At 36.0% G+C, this 21,782-nt stretch overlaps 1 protein-coding gene across 9 annotated transcripts in view; it reads left to right on the plus strand.

The window, feature by feature from the left end:
* The window catches only part of KHDRBS3 (KH RNA binding domain containing, signal transduction associated 3), a 199,860-nt gene that overhangs the window by 58,828 nt on the left and 119,250 nt on the right, over positions 1-21,782 (plus strand). For all 9 annotated transcript variants that reach the window (XR_002007132.4, XR_002007135.4, XR_010135055.1 and 6 more), the window contains exon 2: positions 4,986-5,104. Coding sequence is in view for 4 of the 9 variants with exons in the window: in XM_004047562.5 (XP_004047610.1) it covers positions 4,986-5,104 (119 nt within the window). In the remaining 5 variants the exon portion in view is untranslated. The remainder of the gene's footprint in view (positions 1-4,985; positions 5,105-21,782) is intronic.

Here is a 21,782-nt window from a genome sequence, read left to right on the forward strand (position 1 = left end):
GGAAGTTGCTCTGGGTGAGTCAGTGGTTGAGTGGTGAGTGAATATGAAGGACTGGGTCATTACTGCACACTTTTATACATCTGGCAGCATGGAAGGTTTGTTTACACTATCATGGCCACAAATATGTAATGCTTTGTGCTGCGAGGTTACCACAGCTAAGCCATTACTAGGCAGTAGGAATTTTTCAGCTTCATTATAATCTTACAAGACCACTGTCATATATGTTGACTGTAATGTCGCTACATGATGTAAAACTGTATATCAATAGGGAGATGTTTTCTGTGTGTATATAAGTAAACATTTGTTTCTTACATTGTGTGTGTGTGTGTGTGTGTGTGTGTGTGTGTGTGTGTGTGTGTGTAAGTAAACAGTGCATTTGGTACCGATCTTTGACTATCAGAACATGAAGTTTCCTCATTTTGTGCAGTAGCCACATGCTGTTTTATTCCAGGGTGTGCTCTAGCCTACTTACCCAGCTCCTGTTGATAAGACATTTAGGTGGTTCCCAGTGTTTTGCTATTAAAGACAATGCTGTAGTGGATAATTTTGTGAGTAATATTCCACATCTATCTAAGTATATATGTAGGTTAAATTTCTAGAAATGAAGTTGCTAGAACAAAGGAAAAATAATCTGTGTGTTTGATTATATGAGAGAAATGAAGCTTCTTTAAAAATTTTACATTACTAAAATTTTTATATTGGAAACTTATTTAAATGCAAAGATTATTTAGCTATTTTTAGAAGATTAGTGGACTTTAGTATATCTGGTACCTTAAAAAGGAAAAGAGGCCGTTGCTTAGGAAGTTCTGTACTAGACCAAAGCAAAACAAATGAACAAACAAAAAACAATACAGATATTATTACTGAAAACAAGAATTCTGCAGTGAGAGGTTTGGTGTACATGGTTTGAAAACATAGCATTTTAATACCCTACATTATCTAAAACCTTAATCACACATTTGCTTATTATTTCTGAGCTAGGAGATGGTATTGGTACCTTAAGCTGTTTGGTACCAAATGTAATCTGGGGATTAGTGAAAGTCAAATCCCCTATGCATTCGTCCTTGAAAATCTGATTGGGTTTTCTCTATTGGTGGCCTCAGTTTGCCACAGTTAACTAGAGGGTCACATCCATCTTGGTGGATCTCAAGCATCTTTCCTCCCTCGGGGAAGATGAGAGGGGTAGTAGCAGGGGTTTTTGAATATGCAACTCTCAGTTAGGGACAGGCATAAATCCTTGAGACAGCTGTCTCAAGATTTCATAGATAATTTTGTGCAATTCTCCATTTTATGTATTTCTGGATTTCAAAAAAAAATTAAGCTACTTATAATGCTCATTCAAGTAGAAAATAAAAATTGTTGATTGAACAGCATCTGCTAAAAACAAAGTTTCTACCAGTTTTGAATTGTATATTGGAAGGCACAAGGGCCTGAGAAAAGTACAGCATTCATGATTTAAACCAGGTCTGTTCGACTCCTGCGATGGGGCTCAGGGCTCTTTGCATTGTTGTGTGGTGCTTTAGGCTTGTTAAATGCATACCTATATGCTTCTGATATGGCATCAGGCTTAAAAAATTAAAAAAAAATCTTAAAATATTCCAACGTCATTCAAAATTTAAGATAGAAACAGTGCATTCTAGCAACTTAAGATTTGTAGGATGCTGTGTATATGTAGAGAGGAAATTAGATATTTTATATAGATTTTCTTTCATTTTCCTTTTTAAAATAATAGATGATCTGAAACTGTAATATGTGATAAAATACGTAATTCCTAATTTTTAAAAGCTTACCTATATGATTTTCTTACGACAAAATGTTAAATGACACTGACACAAGGAAGAACATGTGGAATTCTGAATTAATGGATTTAAATATTGTACATCTGGTGTGAGTTTTCAACAATTACTAAACTACTTTGTTTTTTGTTGTTGTTGTTGTTTTTGAGACGGGGTCTTGCTCTGCCGCCCAGGGTGGAGGTGCAGTGGCACGATCTCACCTCACTGCAAGCTCCGCCTCCCGGGTTCACGCCATTCTCCTGCCTCAGCCTCCCCAGTAGCTGGACTACAGGCGCCTGCCACCACGTCCAGCTAATTTTTTGTATTTTTTAGTAGAGGCAGGGGTTTCACCTTGTTAGCCAGGATGGTCTCAATCTCCTGACCTCGTGATCCGCTCGCCTCGGCCTCCCAAAGTACTGGGATTACAGGTGTGAGCCACCGCGCCCGGCCTAAACTACTTTGTCAGTTGAAAAGGAGGCAGTTGAATCTATTTTGACACACATACACATACCATACAAAAAAAATTTTAGGACGTTTCAGTGTACCTGATTTTGTTGAATCGTCTAACTATGCCAAAGGTATTTCTAATTGTTGCATAAATAGATAATGAAAGGTGGGATTTATTTTCTTCTAATTAAAGCTGAAGTCATGAATTGTTATACCCAGAGCAGCTGATGTGAGACTTACTGCTCTTTACTGAAGAAAACAAAACCAGTGTAGCTCATTGATACCATTGGTGCTACAATTTTCAAACTGTGTGTGTGTGTCAATTCTATTCATGGAAAATTTCTGAAAGAGTATATAAAAACAGTTGATTATAATTATTTCTGAAGTTGAAGTGATAGGAGAAACCTTAAAAAAATTTTATATCCTGTCATGTTGTTTTAAATTGTTACCGTGTTCATGTATTATTTTTATAGAAAAAATCAATAAAATTAAAGGTACTCTTCTATTTCTGTGTATATTTTTCCTTTACAGGTTCCACTTAAAATTAATTTTTCAGGATCAAAACATAGTGTAGTACAAGAAAGCAGACAAAATGACAAATTCATTATTTGGTGACTTAGTCTTTATCTCTTCTTGGAAGCTTTGATTAGAAGCTGCAGATATAATTTGCTGTTTCCTTCTCTTAGCCATCCTTTCTTATCTTCAGTTTCTACCCTGCTTCCTTCCGTCTCCCCCACCTCATCACTCTTAATCCCTATTGTATAGTGTTTTCAGACACTTACCAATTCTTTGATGCCAGCTGTGTATCCAGTAATTCAATTCTGAAGCTAACTGCGGGAGTTAGCATCAGGCCTCCTCCCCTCCCCACAGATCAAGGGCTTAATCCCACAAGACTGCTGATACTTCAGATGCCAGCCACAATGTAATGCTCAGGCTACCCAGATTTCTGCCTAACTACAAATTTGGAGGCTCCAGGATCCTTCCTCAGGTTTAGTAATTTGCTATAATGACTCACAGAACTCAGGAAAGCGCTTTGCTTACTGTTAGTGACCAAAGTTTCATCAAGGAGTGAGAGGCTTTGTCAGCATTTGTAAGTCACATGAGATCCTAAGGTTTTAGAACCAGATCGTTGGATATTCTAGTTCCCTTTTCTCATTTTAAACTTGAAGAACCTGCATCCTAACTGATATACTTTTTTCTAATTGCAAAGACAATTGTTAGCAGATCTGAGACGAGAATCTAGAATTTTTATGTCCCATTTAGTGTCCTTTAAATTGTAATAATTCTTTGTTGCTCATTCAAAACCTTTGTTTAATAGACAATCATTTAGTTCGAAATGGGAGGCTGCATATTATGATGGAGTGAAAGCTCCTCCATGGTATTATGAAGCCCATTGGCTGTTTCAGTGGTGACAGAAGCCCCAGGCCCAAAGCCTCTAGCTTAAATAAATCTTTCATTTATCCCAAGATACTGTAAAAATCCTTCTTACTTGTTTTTCTGATATGACATAAAAATGGTGGGAGAGACTGCACAGGCACCTTGTCTTTGGAGCCAAACAAATCTGAGGGTAAATCTTAACCTTTGCCATTTATTGTGAAGTCACCTCTTTGAACCTCCTCTTTGTCATCTGTCTTGAGGATTGAATTACGTCATGAATGTGAGGTATGTTGTTCAGGGATGGCACATATTAAATTCTTAAATGTTCCTAGCTTAACAAGCAAAATGGATAAATACGTGTATTCCTTTGTATAGCTGATGCCGTCTTTGATACCTTCTCCAGGCTGTTCTTTATCCTTCGCTGAACCTGGGTGTCTATAGGTTGGTGCTTGGAGGTAACAGTACTCATTCATTCAGCATTCATGCAAGCACCTAATTTTGTATCTCTTGTGCAACCAAATACTATGGGCCATAGGGTGGATGAAACTTTATGCTAAAATTTTCTAGGATCTGGAACTTGCTTAGTTTAAGATATTTAAGAGTGAATAAATAGATTTTTACCTAAGAGAAATTTATGTTCCAGAGGGAGAGGTAGCACTTTTTTTTTTTCCATCTAAGGGTAGCAGTAGAGTTGCACGTAAAGTGCTTTGTGAGTATCAAGGTGAGAGTGATTGATTCTTCCATTCTTGCCACCCCATTGAGGAAAGAAACACTTGCACAGAAAAGGAGATTTAATGTGGTTGAGTCTCGAAAGGAGATGAAGATGAAATCATCATAACAAGTAGAGCGAAGAGCATTAGTAAAGACATTAGCATATAGTTGATATGTGTCACATACAAGGAGGGAAGATTTGACTGGGGAGGTGGGCTACTGGAAGGTTGTCTAGGGTGTTTAATGCCATCGTAGAATCAGTTCTTGGTTGTAGAAGCCTTGAAAAGCCAGGCAAGATTGATAACTAGGGATGTTTCAGCACTTTGTATCACTGAACTGTGAATACTTAATGGCTTTTCTTCTTTGTTTGATCAGCCTTATCTAGTTATCCAGAAGACCTGAAGTAACTTATTTTTGTGTTTGTTATCTGGTCTGTTGTTCTCCTCTGTTGGTATGAGCAGTTGAGATTTGACTTTGTAGAGCCATGGTACATGCATTTATTCCATTTATGAAGAATCATTGATGAAACTGGAAATGTACTTGAAAACATTTGCCTCAATTTAATAGTCCATACTTCAGTAGTAGTTGATTTCATGCCACTACAGAGCTAACCAGAACACCCAGCCCCTGCATTTCTGAGTCATACACTTCATGGTTATCTTTTTGCCTCCACAGAAATAGAAAAGTTTCAAAAAGGAGAAGGCAAGGATGAAGAAAAGTACATCGATGTGGTGATTAATAAGAACATGAAGCTGGGACAGAAAGTGTTAATTCCCGTAAAACAGTTCCCTAAGGTAAGACAGTGAGGTCTACACTGCAGGTATTTTAACCTGAATCAAAGGGGAGCAGATGTTTAATTTATATTCTGTTTGGTGTTTTTAGAGATGTTTTCTCTTAGCATCCCCCTACACACACTTTTAAAGTTAATTAAAAACTTAGTAAATTTAGTCATTCTATCTTTTCGCTTTAGTGTGAGTTACAGATTCCTGAAAATACATCCTTTTGAGTCAAACTAGCAGTGTGACTTTGGGAAGCCTCTTCAACTTCTTTCCACTTCAGTTTCCTCATTTGTAATATGAGGTTGGATGGTTTAAAATTAAATGAGATAATCTGTGTTAAATGCTTGGTACATAAAGGTTCAAAAATACCATTGTTTATATTTTATTTAAATGCTATTTTTCTTTTGTCTTCTGAATGTTCATATACATGATTCTTGCATACTGTTCTGTATATTAGTAGTTCATTTCTTTTTATTGATGAATAATAATCTGTTACCTGAATATATCATTGTTGTTTATCCATTTGTCTAGGCACTTTTAATTTTTTGGTTATTATAAATTAAATTTCTCTGAACACTTTTATACAAGTTGTTTCTTTTTCTTTTTCTTTTTTTAACGTTGTATTTTGTTTTAAGTTCTGGGATACATGTGCAGGACGTGCAGGTTTGTTACATAGGTAAATGTGTGCCATGGTGGTTTGCCCCATCACCTAGGTATTAAGCCCCACATGCATTAGCTATTTATCCTGATGCTCTCCCTCCTTCTGCCCCCATGACAGGCCCGACTGTGTGTTGTTCCCCTCCCTGTGTCTGTGTGTTCTCATTGTTCAGCTCCCACTTATCAGTGAGAACATGCGGTGTTTGCTTTTCTGTTCCTGTGTTAGTCTGCTGAAGATAATAGCTTCCAGCTCCTTCCATGTCCCTGCAAAGGACATGATCTCATTCCTCTTTAGGGCTGCATAGTATTCCATAGTGTGTATGTACCACATTTTCTTTATCCAGCCTGTCATTGATAGGGATTTGGGTTGATTCCATGTCTTTGCTATTTGTACAAGTTGTTTCATAACCAGATATGTTTGTTACTCTTTATTAAATATGCAGTATTGAAAATTGTTGTGTATTTAGTATTACAAGAAATTGTCATACTTTTTTCCAAAGCACTTATACCTTGTACCATTTCCACAAACAATGTGTGCAGGTTGTAGCTGCCTCATACCCTCATCAGTATTTGGTGCTGTCAGCCTTTTTTATTTTAGCCATTTTGATGGTATATTGGTATCTTCCTGTGGTATGAAGTTGCATTTACCTTATGATTGATCATTTTGTGCAATTTTTCATATCCTTGTTGGCTATTCATGTATTTGAATCTTGAAATCTTTGCCAACCTCAAGGAAATGTTAGAGTTCTTTATAAGTTATACTCTTCTGTATTTTCTCTAAAAGTGTTATTGTAGCTTTTACTTTTAGGTCTATGATATATCTCAAATGAATTTTTGTATATGGTATGAGATAGAGGCTCAGGTTCATCTTTTTTCCAATATGGTTATCTAGTTTTTCTTGCACTATTTGTTGAAAGACGTTTCCCTCCACTGATTGTTTTGGTGCCTTTGATGAAACAATCAGGTGAGCATGTAAGTGGGGGTATATTTCTAAGCTTTTAGTTCACTTCTTTTAATCTATTTATGAATCCTTATGCCAGTACCACACTGTCTTGATTACTGTAGGCTTTTACATAGTGAGACATGAGTTTAGGTAATGTAGTTCCTCCACCTTTGTCCTTCTTTTTCAGGATTACTTAGGTACTTTTGATCCTTTACAATTACATATAAATTTAAGAATTTCTTTGTTAATTACTACAAAACCATCTGCTGGAATTAGAATTGCAATTGCATTGCATCTGTTGAGCAATTTGTGGGAGATTTGACATCTTAACAAAATTGAGTCTTCCATTTAATTTCTATCAACAGCGCTTTGTACTTTTTAAGATAGGAGTTTTGTATGTCTTTTGTTAAACTTATTCTTAAATATTTTGTGTTTTTGACACTACCGTAAATTGAATATTTTTAAATTTCTATTTTCCAGTTTTTTTCTAATATAAAATTTTGTATGTTAACCATGTCTCCTGCTACCTTGCTAAATTTAAATTCACTTATTCTAGTAAGTTGTTTTGTAGACTTCTTAGGATTTGTCATGCACACCATTATACCATTTGCTTAAATAGTTTACTTCTCCCTTTCCAGTTTCTATGCATCTTATTATTTTACTTGCATTATTTTGGCTAATATCTCCAGTGTAATGCTGAAGACAAATGAGGAGAGTAGGAATTATTCCTGTTTCTAATCAAGGAGGAAAGCATGCAGTTATTTTAACATTAAGAACTATATTAGTTACTGGTTTTTTTTGGTAGATTTCATTTGCTAGGTAGAGGAAGTTCCCTTCTGCTTCAGTTTTACTGAGAGTTCTGATCCTCAGTGGGTGGCAGTTTTTTTTGAGTGCTTTTTCTACATCTATTGAAATAAACAAAATGTGTTTCTCTACACTGTTTATATGGTAGATTTTAACGATTGATTTTTAAAACTAAAACCTTTGTATTCTTGGGTTAAACCCTACTTAATAGTGATATATTATCTGTTTTATGTAGTGCTGGATTCAGTTGCATCTTATTTTAATGAGTGATACTGACTTACACTATTTTTTTTTTTGAGACAGTCTCGTTCTGTTGCCCAGGCTGTAGTGCAGTCACGCGACCTTGACTCACTGCAACCTCCGTCTCCTGGGTTCAAGTGATTCTCATGCCCCAGTCTCCCCAGTAGCTGAGATTACAGACATGCACCACCATGCCTGGCTAACATTTGTATTTTTGGTAGAGATGAGGCTTCTCCATGTTGACCAGGCTGGCCTAATGTGATTTGCCCACCTCTGCCTCCCAAAGTGCTGGGATTACAGGCAGAAGCCACCACTCCCAGCCTGACCTGTACATTTTTTAAAATAATATTTTTGTCAGATTTTAGTGTTAGTGTTATGCTAGTTTCATAAAATGACTTGGGAAGTGTTTCTTTCCATTTTCTCAGAGAACATATATCAGATTGGTGTTACTTATTCCTAAATATTTGATAGATTCACCAGTGAAGCAATCTGGGCCTGGAGTTTGATAATGAATTCAGTATCTTTGGTATGACACTAGACAGATTTCCTATGACATCTTTTGTGAAAATTTGTTTTTAAAAGGATTTGTACATTTTATCATAGTATTTCAGTTACTACTTCAATTATTTTTCGGATCGTTTCTCCTCTCATTCTTTTGAGATTTCAGTTACACATATTTCAGCCTTTTGTCACTCTCACAAAAGTTTCTCTGGCTCTGTTTTTTTTTTTTTTTCCTGTCCTTCAGGTTTTATAACTTTTACTGCTGTATCTTAAACTCATTGATTCCTTTCTGTCTTCATTTTGCTATTAACCCACCAAGTAATTTTTTTTATATCAGGAATCGTAATGATGTGTTTCAGAATTTACATTTGAATCATATATACATGTATGTATGTAAAAATATTTTTTTCTCTCTTGGGATTTTCTATTTTTTAATTCATTGCAAGTGTTATTTTCCTCTCTGTCACTGAGTACGGTTAAATAGGTCCTTGAACATCTCTGTCTACTAATTTCTAAGTCTTCTAAGTCTTGGCCATCTTAGATTTATTTTGCACTGGGAGTCTTTTATCTTGATGAAGAGCCATGTTGCTTCAGCCCTTTGCATTTTGAGTAATTTTGGATTGTGTGCTGGCTATTGTGAATGTACATTGTAGAAACCTTGGATTCTGTTACTTTCGTGGAAGAATTTTGATATTTTTGTTTTAGCAGCTAATTAACTTGGTTGGATTCAGGGTATAAACTGTGTCTATTGGGTAAGAGTTCAAGTCTCAGTTCATTTCTTTCCTTAGTTTGGCTTTTTGTGTCTAATTTTTGTCACGTGATTCAGAGGCCAGCCAGAGATTTCAGAAGATTTTATACATAATATTTGGTTATCTGCAACTCTGACCGTCTTTTCTAGTATTCCCCCCTCACATTTCAGCACTATGGTTTTCTCAGTCTCTGCCACTAAGGCCAAAAGCTCTAAAACGAGTAAATTCACCCCAGGGTATTTCCTTTGCTGAAGTCATAACTTTCTTTCAGAATCCGCCTGTTTTCGATCAGTCTTCAGTGCTTCAGATAGTTAACTTTTATATTTTGCTGTGAGTTTAGGAGTTTACAGTTGATATTTATAGGTGAGCAGCCTGTTAGGAATGTTCTCAGCCATACCTGCAGAACTCAGGGGAATATATGTGTCTTGTAAACAGAAAATTACGTTATGAACATTTCATAGACAGACTCGTTACTCAAACAAAACATGACTGGTGGAAACCTTTGTATATTGATTCTTTATGCTCAATATGCTCTGTATACTTAATATGCAATAGATAGAAAGATGACCAGATTATAGACCCTGTCTTTAAGTAGTTCATAGTCTAGTTGATGATGATTAACCTGAAACTAATACTTTGTTGTCTCCAAGTTTGTAAATGAAATAAAATAAAGTGCAGTCATGTGCTGCATAGTGATTTCAGTCAATGATGGACTGCATATATGATGGTGATCCCATAAGATTATAATACTGTATTTTTGCTGTATCTTTTCTATGTTTAGAAATATAAATATTTACCATTGTGTGACAATTGCTTATAGTACTTAGTACAGTAGCATGAGGTACAGGTTTGTAGCCTAGGAACAATAGGCTATACCATATAGCCTAGCTATACAGTAGGATATGCCATCTAGGTTTGTGTAAGTGTACTCTTTGATGTTTGCACAATGAGGAAATTACCTGACAATGCATTTCTCAGAATGTGTTCACATCATTATTGACTCATAACATCAGTAAAGTGTATGAAATAAAATCTCAAATATTGTTTTTCATTGTCAGCTTTGAGGTAAGGGAAGAAAAATTATAATATTTAAATTATAATTTAATTTAAAATTTAAATTATAATTTAAAAATTATAATTTCTGTGTTTGAGATTAGAGTCCATTTCAAGTATTTACAATGTCTGAAGTAGACCATTTAGAAGTTACTGCCTTCAGGATACTGAAAAACAATATTTCTGCTTAGCATAATGGAGCATACAGGTTTCAAGCCAGCCCTGTTTCAAGCTAATATAGCACTGCAATCAGTCCTAAGAAGAAGCTTTCATGCTTGTGTCAGTTAATAGAATGAACTGGAGGAAACGAAATAGCTGGAATAGCTGTGAGTAGAGAATAGTGTAGTGTGGAATTAATGCTGATGGTACACTTCCAGCTTCTGGGGCAAGAGAGAACTACTGTTTGTGAAACTCCATCTGATAAAGTGATTTCCATTAATTGAATAATTTCTCTTCTGTTAATGAACCATTTTCAACACTCTTTCAATGGCACAGCATTGGACACATGAATCATTTAGTGTTCATACCTTAATGTATATTCACTTTCTTGAGTTATGTATCTGAGCTTGTAAAGGGTGAAATTCTAAATGCTGTTTTATGATTTTTTTAGAAGTTATTTTTAGAAGCTATGGAAATTGTTCTCCATGGGTTTTTTTTGCAGATAAACCTTAACCTTTGGTGCTGATCAGCGCCAGCTTGGAACATGGTCAATATAAACCCCAAATCAACATTGCAACAAGGTACCCTGTCTTTGAGGACCTACAGATACATTATGGTTTAGGGTTTACATTTATTTTTTTATTCACTGGTTCATCCGTCAGTGGATCCGGCTCTGTCTATACCTAGCATTTATTAAGAGTCTTCTCTGAGCCAGACATTGTTCTGGGAAAATCGAAGTGGTTAAGTCATGGTCTTTGGGCTAAAAAACTGCCAGTGTTTTTGGTGAATGCAGATGAATAAGTTAATATTAATAATACAGGTTTCCCTGAAAGAACAGAGAAGAGGATCCTGGTGATAGTCTCAAAGGAGGCTGCCCTAAGGAGGTTGTCTCTAAAGAGTCTGGCTGGCTGGGGTCAGAAGTGAGATAGTGAAATTGAAGGGTGGTGACAGAGGAGCACTATATTGAAGCACAGAAGGCATTTGGGGAATTACAAGCCATTTAATTTGACTAGACAGATTTTTATAGAAGACATAAATGAAGTTGTAAGGGAGCAGAATGTGGGTGGCATTGGCCAAAGGTCCTGCAAAGTTAAAGTAGAGAATGACATTTGAACTGTTGTAGACGATGAGGCTTCTCCAGGTGCTCAATGATGGCAGACTATTTCAGGAGAGGGAATGCCACATGCATAGTCATGCTGGAGTGAAAGAATGCTTATGGACCATTTTAAAAAGTGAGTTGTAATATGACGTTAAATACATTATATCTCTATGCATAATGCTCTGTTTTAAGTGTCTGTGCTATAATATTAAGTGAAAAAAGAAAAGTCAAGATACAGAAAATCCAGAATCCAAGTTGGGGAATTATTTGAAAAAGCGAACCAGAAACTTAATAGCAGTTGTTTTCTGGAGTATAGGTTTTCGTGATAGTTTTCTACTTCACATGTTTCTGTACATGAATGTTTTAATAACTTAGTGTAACCTTTATTAATATAAAAACATTTTCCATTTTTTGGGAAAAATGTGCCTGAGGTTTTTACTCAGGAGGTATTTTTGTACTGTGATTGTGATTCTCAAGGTTTAGTGTGCTATGTTAAGTCTATAAGTTTAAATTAGGTTTATTAAATTTATTAATTTGATAATTGTTCTTTTAGCCTCTAAGCATTCTCATCTGTGTACATACTATCTGCAGTAACTTTGTCTTAACCAGCAGAAGTTTCTTATGTTAAAAGTTTTTCTAGAATCTGAATGTTGGGAATGTGATATATTTGTTCTCTTCATATAAATGGTTAGGTCAAGGATCTTTGAGAGATAAAACATGTCTGTTCCTGGTGTTTCAGGGAAACTTTCTTTTTTGAAGTGGGCTTGCATTTTTTCCTTGTAGTATGTCATAGACAATTTAAAACCCTTTAAATTACTACTTGGTAGAAGCCTATTCCATGGAAATCATCATGGATTTACAGATTTCCTAGGATAGTAAATATTTTACAGTCATAGAGATATGTTAAATGTTGCCATTTTTGTTGCTCCTGTTTGATTTTCAGAGACATAATATTTTTTCAGATAATTTATGTGAAAATGATTTTTGATGTTCACTTGGTAATTTACCTCTAGAAATAAAGTGATAATGTACATGTAGGCTAGTTTTTTGTATCTACAGTGCCAAAATTAATTTGGTTGTCTTAGACCTTTGTGGTGCTATAGCAAAACACTGAGACTGGGTCATTTATAAAGAACAGAAATGTATTTCTTACATTTCTGGAGGCTGGGAAATCTAAGATCAAGCCACCTGCATTTGGTGTGTGATGGGGGCCCTCTTGCTGCCTCCTCGCATAGTAGTAGGCGGAAGAGCAAAAAGAGCCTCAGCTAATTAATTACCTTAGCCCTTTTAAAAGGCTTGAATCCATTCATAGGGGCAGAGTCCTCATGACTTCAGCACTTCCCAAAAGGCCCCACCTCTTAATTACCCCCACAGTGGCCATTTTCAACATGAATTGGAGGGGAAACATTGAAACCATAGCAGCTGGCTAGTTGGGATTTTGAATCTTGTTGACATCAAGGCAGCCTGATATTAAAAATAATCACTTAAGGATACATTTAGTTACTGTGAGTCACTCCTAGTATTCATTAAATCTTGGGCCTATGATAAAGTAGAAAGGCCACTATGGATTATATAAATTTAGAGAAACTGGTTGGCGCATAATGGCCATTGTTTTATGATGGACGGTTCTCTTCTACTTTCTCATTTTGTCAACCTACATCTTGTAGTGGGAACTGGAAGGAAGAGAACCGGTAAGCGGCAGCAGGAGGAGTGAATCTTCAGAAGCTACATTTGTCCTGTTCTCAGAGGCTCTGGACTTGGGTCTTGTGACACAGCCCCTGTCTGTGAGAATTGGGAAGTTATTTAGGTTGGTATTTACAAATATGACAGCATTTCAGATGTGTTGTGGAGGGAATTAAAATCTTAACGTTTGCTCTCCTTACAGTGCTTGATTATTGAGGCAGAAAGCAACACTTGAACTTAAATTTGAAACTTAAAGTGAAAATAAAATTGAAATTTGAAAATAAAATTTTCAGTAAAATTGAAAATTAAGGTGAAATCCAAAAACAGCCAGGCATATATTGAGGGGTTCCTGAAATAATCTAGTGATATGGTTTGGGGGCATATTATTATCATTGGTGTTATTTTCCTGAGCCAATGAATAATTAAAAATTTGATTATAATCCTTATATATAGGCCCCCTAAAATTTTTATTACATTTAAAAGACTAGAAACAGTCTATTACATGTATGTTTGTCACAAAGCAGTAAATTTAGAAATTAAAGTGTGTGGGCTGGGTGCGGTGGCTCATACCTGTAATCCCAGCACTTTGGGAGGCTGAGGCAGGCAGATCACGAGGTCAGGAGATTGAGACCATGGTGAAACCCTGTCTCTACTAAAAATACAAAAAAAATTAGCCAGGCATGGTGGCGGGTGCCTGTAGTCCCAGCTACTTGGGAGGCTGAGGCAGGAGAATGGCGTGAAACCAGGGAGGTGGAGCTTGCGGTGAGCCGAGATCGTGCCACTGCACTCCAGCCTGAGCCTGGGGGCACAAAGTGAGACTCCCATCTCAAAAAAAAAAAAGAAAAAGAAAAAGAAATTAAAGTCTGTGATGAATTTTGTTATATTTAACTCTTTAATTACATCTCTGCTTACTTTGAGGGTACATCATAGAGGATATATCTCTATGTCTATTGCTGAACCAAAAAGCAAAAATATTTTTAGTGGTTTAGCAATATACTGCTGGGCTTATATATTTTGAATATTACTATACTGATTATTTTGGCTCTGGGCTCCATAAGGATCACCAAATTGGACCAACTGAAAATTGCATGACTATACTGGTATTGGAGATAGGAAATGTGAACAGAACATAATCCCTCTTTTCTAGGATGCAGTCTTTTGGAGGAAAATGGCAAAAATTCATGCTGTAGATTGAACTATAAATTTCCATTAAAAGAAATAATCAATATGTAATTACATGAAAAATGGACACATAATACAAAGGCAGACTGATAATCATGGTTACAGAGAAAGAAGTCAGGCTTATGAGCCAGCCTGACCTGTGCTTTCTGGCACTGGGTGCATCACCTGTCTCTGTTCTGACTGTTAGACCAAATGGCCACTGAACACTTCCACTTGGATATCCCACAAACATCTTAGAGATTTGCCATGTCCATATCTGAACTTCATACCTCCTCTTCTTGGCCAACCTTGACTTTTTCCTGCATTTTTTACTTGAGTAAATGACAGACAACAGTGTATTTGAGTACTCATGCCAGATACCAGGACATAATTTTTGTCTACGCACTTCTCTCTCATTGACCTGGCTTGCCTCCATCCTTCAGATATCATTCATTTACTTTCTAAATTATCATCTATCTCTCTTTACATTTCATTTCACTTCTTAATTTAGAACACTATCACCCCTTACCCTATCTATTGCAATAGATTCTTTGCTGTATCAGTTTCTTGCCTTTGATTTTAAATCTTTCATATCATTCTCCCCACTTGCAGCCTGACTTTTGTAGTCTGGGATTTTCTGAATTAACGGTTTCATGTTTATGGGCTTCATAGCTTGTCCTCCACACACTTCCTCCTGGAATATCCAACCTTAAGCAAATGCAGATAGCAAGTATGTAAGTTAGCTTATTTCAGATTGTATATTACTTGCGTGTGCCTGTGTGTGTGCATGTCTATGTTTTTTTTGCTCATATTCTGGAAAAGTTACTTGTACACTTCATTGATCTTTAGAATTATTAACGTCTAAATAAGTTGGGCTGTTTATCATTTAGAAATAGATATTAGGTTAAAATTACAGTCAATGGAGTAACACCAAATAATCTCAACCACTACTAATAATACCTAGTGATCTGTAGTTGGAAAATTAATATATTTAAATAATAGTATTTATAGCTTTAATATAGTAATCTCTGCAACAACAACAAAAAAATCAATAAAAACCTTATTGAATAGTGCTATTCAATTTGGAGAAAAATAAGCTTTAAATCCATAAGTATTTATTGAGAAACGATTATATAGGAAAAATGCTTAATTAAATGTGGGTCCTACTTGCTCTCAAATAATTCGTAATCTAATAGGGGAAACGATAAATTTTACTAAATAATATAGGATAAAGATTGAATTAATATTACAAAGGTTAGAGGCACAGCATAGAATTTAAGGACGTGATGGAGAGTTATTTCTAGAGAAATAATTATGGATGCAATTAAATTTAGTCTTTAAGGATAAATTCAGGACATTAACAGACATGAGGGAGAAAGGTAGAATAACTGTTGGGCTAGAATGACTTCATTATGGGGAATAGTGGATCATAACATTCGTTTAAATCATAAGGAATATATTCTGGAATGCCTTCAGTGCTTTACTTGGGCATGGAATTGTATATATCTCGAAGAGAATCCTGAAATATTTGTGATATTGAAATAAACACCTAAACACAAGTTTGGAATGACTTACTCTTAGGACATTAAAATGCCCACGTAAAAAGTGATTGTTATTTTCAGGGGTGATTATCAGAATCTTGAAAATGATTATCAGTAATGCAAAGCTTGACTCAGTTAGCAACTATGCTAAGAAACAAGTGTTTTGTTTCTGAGGAGGCTACTCCGTTTCATGTGAATGCCATGGTCCCAAGTCCGTTGTTAGGTTTACTATTGTTTAGAGTTTGGCATTTACTACACTGATATAATTCAAATGAGATCAAAATCCTGAATACTAAGAATGGGGATTTATTTAAGTAATCATTGTGTTAGTGGTCAAATTATTAAACTTAAAATGTCCCATTGAGCTAATAAAAGTATTGATCGGTTCTTTCAAGAGGATAAAGGGAAAATAAACCTTTTTGTTCTCCCTTTGTATTTTTGTCCTTGGGCAGGAAATAGGTAAGTGTAGATTATAAACTAAAGATGTTCTTTGAAAGCTTTTGTTCTCCCCAGTAAAGTACAGAAAGCAAGTGCTTGAGTGGTGTTCTCCAAAGAGGGGTGCATGCTAATACGTTTGGGTGCTGGGAAAATACAGTAGAACTTCTGTTTATGTGTAGACTTCTGTTTATGTGTGTGTACACACACGGAGTGGTTTTTTGTGTGCGAGGCATTATTCTAAGCACTTTACTATTAACTCATTTAATCTTTATAACATAAGATAGACATTATTATTTCCTGTTGACATGTGAAAAAAAATGGAAGAACAGAGAAGTTGAGTAACTTGCTAAAAGTTACTAAGTATCGGGCACTTGAATCCTAGAAGTCTGACTCCAAGGCCTATGCTTTTAAGAAATTAAACTTTATTAATATTTAGTGCATGGATTAGTACAGTACCCTTACATGATTCATCTAAGTCCAGTTATATGCACTTTGAGAGAGTATCCTGAAGTGAAAGGGGCTATTCCACAATGCAGGTCTCACAAAGGTATTAGTATTAGATAAACAATGTAAATTTATTTCGCTAGATGTGGGTCTGAAGTAGAATGTAAAACGGAGGATATAAAGAATTTTTTAAAAAATGTTTAGATACAGTGCAAGGTACAGTTCTCGATTTACATTGGTTGAACTCAAGATTTTTTTACTTTATGATGGCGTGAAAGCAAAACACCATTTATTAATTCATTTGCTTTCAGTGTACTGGGGCATACAGCTATTTATATGTGCTTGGTTGCAGATTTATGGATTATGTTAACTAGTTTTAATTAAACATGTCCTCCAGTGGGCAAATATTACTGCAAAAGACACTGTTAATTAAAGGTTGTAGATAAAGACAATCTAAATTAGTGACAAAACCAGAGAGCTGATCCTTCTTTTGTGCCTAGTACAACTCAGCCTTATAAAAAGATTAAAAACAACTATGATCCAGTTGGATATGACAAGAACAGTCTTCTCAGTTGGAGCTATTTCTCTACGTATAGTAGTGTTAATGATGAATCTCTTGGCCTAGATAAGTATTGCAGTATTAACCAGTGATAGAACAGGCATATGATTTTTAGATAGATAAATATGTGTGTGTATACACACACAGTACCCATTGAAGGAGCAAAGGTGTAAATATGGGTGGGGATAATTCTTACATTGCCTAACTTAAGACTGTGGAATATTTGAGGTAATAACCTGTAGGTAGTATTTACATTTGCTCTCACCATGGAATGTACTGACGGACCTGCTTTATGGCCTTCTTCCTTTCTCACAGTTTCTTAGCTGTTAAACTGATTTGAGATATATACTGATCCTCACTTACAGTGGGGTTTTGTCCCAATAAGCCACTTGTAGGTTAAAAATATTGTAAGTCAAAAATGTATTTGACACACCTAAGCTACTGAACATCAAAGCTTAGCCTAGCCTACCTTAAATATGTTCGGAACACTCAACATTAGCCTATAGTTGGGCAAAATCATTTAACACAAAGCCTGTTTTATAATGAAGTCTTGGATATCTCATGTAATTTATCAAATATTGAACTGAAATTGAAAGACCAGAATGGTCGTATGGATACTGGAAATAAAGTTTTCTACTGCACGTGTTTTGCTTTCACACCATCATAAAGTCAAAAAATCCTAAGTTGAACCATTGTAAGTCGAGAACTGTCTATATCTTGTACTGTATCCAAACATTTTTTTAAAAAATTCTTTATATCCTCCTTTTTACTTTCTACTTTAGACCCACCTCTAGAGAAATAAATTTACATTGTTTATCTAATACTAATATCCTTTATTTTACTATTCTTCTCAGGTTTTTTTTTTTTTTTAACATTTTTAGATAAACACTTAGAGCTTAAGCTCAATTACAAGTCCTTGTTGGCCAGTTGGACCCCATATACCAAAAATGTGCTTCCTTTCATCTCCCTGTGTGGTATATTCTAGGTTTTGTTTTAATTAACATCTTGGGTAGTGATTAATACTTTTGGGGCATTAATTTCAGTTGGCATTTGTCATTCACTTTTGTATGCATGAAATATTGCTTGCCTGTCATAAGTTACATGCTGTTCTAGACAGTCATTGAGGTACAAAGATGAGTAAGACAGGGTTTCCACGCTCAGAGAAATCACCACCTTGCTTCCCAACTTAGGAAAAAGAAGGCAACAGGCAGGTAGCTAGCCAGGCCTTAGAAAAGACCATAATGTTTGAGGGTATTAAAATTTGACTTTTTGATCAGTGACTGCTTTGTCATTTTTATCAGTGGTGTAGTGTGTATATTGTGCTCTGCCCCCATGACCATACATGCAAGCCTTCAGGCCCTGCGTGGTGCCCTTCCCGGAGTTTGTCTGACTCTGCATCTCGCTTACCTGATTGCATGCAGCAGAACTGACACAATGCCAGTTCCAAGCCTGAGCTTTAAGAAAGACTTCTAGCTTCTGCTTTTCTCATCTTGGAAATCAGACACCATGCACAAGCCTATCACGCTGAGGCTGCCATGGTAAGTGGAAGCTTAAGATACTCAGGTGAAGAAGAGTCAGGCAAACCAGCAGGAACCGAGGTCCCCGCTGACAGCCACCATTAACTCATGAGCCTGTCTGCCCCCAACAGTGCCGAAGTTGCTGAATTGTGAGCAAATAAATAAGACGGTTATTTTTCAAGACCATTCAATTTGGAAGTAGTTTGTTATGTAGTAGTGGATAACCAAGATAGCCTTAAAGTGGAACTTTTCTGTCCCTAATTTTCTCATTTGTGTGAAAATCAGTCAAGGTTGTGTGAAAATCATATAGTTTATACCTGTTAATATACCTGTTTATTATATTAACTATAATAAACTATTATATACAGTTTATATACAAACTATTATATACAGTTTAACTATATACAAACTATTATATACAGTTTAACTATATACAAACTATTATATACAGTTTAACTATATACAAACTATTATATACAGTTTATATACAAACTATTATATACAGTTTATATACAAACTATTATATATAGTTTATACCTGTTACTTGCAAATAGGGACTCATAATTTCTGTAGAATATAGTTTGTTCTGAAAAAAGTTTTGATGTCTTTAATTGAATATAACATTATGGTCTTTATGGGATAGAACAGTTATTATATATTTATATGTGTGTTGGGTCAAGAAGTTTAACTCAATTGCAAAATGCTGTATTAGAAATTTTCTTTTTTTATCCTATGGGTCACTTAACTTTGCAGAATGTGACTTTTCTTTTTAAATACCAGAAGGTATCCCAGTCCATTTGTGCTGCCGCCATGAAATATTTGAGACTGAGGAATGTATAAAGCACAGAAATTTATGTTCTCACAGTTCTGGAGGCTGGGAAGTCCAAGGTCAAGGCACCGGCAGGTTTACTGTGTGGCGAGGGCATGGTCCCTGCTTCTAAGATGGTGCCTTAAACACCAATTCCTCCTGAAGATTAGGCTTTTATTCAGGAGAAGGACATAGGATAGGTGGCTCTGGGCAGATTTCAGCAATCCCTTATCCCCCACTAGCTCCCCAGGGGAAGTGGTTTCTTTATTTTCTTTAATTTTCTCTGTGAGTGCCTGGGGGTAGGAGGGATTTTTTTGCAGAAAAAGCTTTTAAGAAGGTTTCAACTTTTCTAATTGGGTGGTTTCCAGGGCTTCATACTCTCATGCTAGCCCACCCCAGATGAGCAAATGCTTGAGTTTTATTCCTCCCTGTAGATTCCTGGACAGAGATACCTACTGGGAGAAATAATTTTTGCCCATGGACTTCAGTGTTAATTTGCTTTCTGTCCAGTTTTTTTTTTTTTTTTTTTTTTTTATTGTTTAAAGGGTGGATGTGACGTTCCTTCCAACTCTGTACGTCTGAACTGAATGTGCAGTTCTTGGAGCACAGCAGTTTTGAGAAGCTGAAAGAAATCCAGAATGGCTAAAATTAAAAGCAGAAATGTGGTGAGACTAGAGAGGTGAGCCAGAGCTAGCATGTTTGGGAAGGGCTTTTCACAGCAGTAGCAAAACACTAGCACTCAGGTTCGCAGGACAGTCACATCGTTGCATTTTAAGCAGAGGTGTAATATGGGCAACTTGTGTTTTAAAAAGACCTTTCTGTTGATTGAAGGAGATGGAAGTGGATACAGAGAAAGGACTCTACAGTGGTCCAGGGAGAGCAGATGAAGGCCTAGACTAGGGTGGTTGTGGGAGGACTGAAGAAAATGGACAGATTTAAGAGATGTTTAGGAGGTAAAATCATTAACATATAACTAATTAGATCATTAACATGTATTAAACGCCCTCTCTATTCATGTCGGAGAGATAAAGCAGTGAACACACAGGCCTAGTCAGTGCCCTCATGCAGTAGGTGGCAGGCTTCAGGCTTGAGTTGCTGCGAAGACAGTGGCACCATTTGCTGGGCTAAGGGATTCTGGAAGAAGAGCATGTTTGAAGCTATGGTGGCGGAGTTTCCAAGTTCAGTGTTGAGTGTTGTGTTAGAGGTCAGTAAGATATCCCTTTATTATACTAATCAGCTTTTTGGTGAGCACTCAGTTATGGGAAACCTTTTAATGGAGACCGTGACAGGTTCTTGAGATTTAGTTGTTTATGAAATGACAGCTTAACTGTAATTGCTCCCCAAGGAACAGTGTCATGTCACAATTATAGTTTAGATCAATTAAAGCTAGTTCAGAAAGGCACTTGGTCTTTACCGGTGAATAATATAATTATTGTAGCTTATACATCATGCAGTGAAACTCATATATACTTACTATATGTTGTTGTACCATCTTCCTAATCACTTGAAAACCAACTCAGGGTATGTGACTTTTCCTGATTAGTGGAAACAAGCAGTTCAGCTAATCTTTAATGGAGAAAATAATGGGACTTTGGATGGTTTGTGTTTAAAAAGGTAACATTTGTGTGTCTGTGAGAGATACAATAATTGACATCTGGAGAAAAATTATTAGTCTTAGGAATGATAATTTGTGAATTTGTAAAATGATAATTTCCATGTAAGTGAACAAATAAAATTATTAATGAATATTAATATTAATAAATGAATATGTATTAATGGACAAATGAGGTTATTTATACAAATGAATATTAAAATGTATTTTCTTATTTCTGTCTTGCAGATATAGTTTTTAAAATAAAAAATCAGGACATGGATAAGGGGAGATTTTATTTGAAAAGGTGACTGCAAGAGCACAGAAAGGGACTACTGGCAATAGGGAGAGGGAATATTAAAAAGTGAGAAAGCACTGACCATGAGAACTGTAAGTTATATCTCAGAAGTCAGGCAGAAAAAGGCTTTCCTTTCATGGGTGAAATGATTGAGGCCAGAACGGTGTGGGGCAGTGCGATGAATGGGTGGTAGTGGCAGGATGGGACAGTGATCAGAGAACACTACCCTGAGCTTGGCCTGTTTTCCAAAGGGGCTTTTGGGTAGAGCTTGTCTGCTGGTTCAGATTGAAGATGGGTCAAAGTTCAGGGGTCTGGACAAAGGAGAGAAGTGGAACCAAAGTTTAACTAACTCAGGACATATGTCTTTTTCTGATTGACCAGTGGAAACAAACAGTTCAGCTAATTTTTAAGGGGCAAAATAATGGGAATTTTGAGGGTTTGTGTCTGT

The sequence above is a fragment of the Gorilla gorilla genome, chromosome 7, assembly GCF_029281585.2.
Source record: "Gorilla gorilla gorilla isolate KB3781 chromosome 7, NHGRI_mGorGor1-v2.1_pri, whole genome shotgun sequence".
Classification (NCBI taxonomy): domain Eukaryota; kingdom Metazoa; phylum Chordata; class Mammalia; order Primates; family Hominidae; genus Gorilla; species Gorilla gorilla.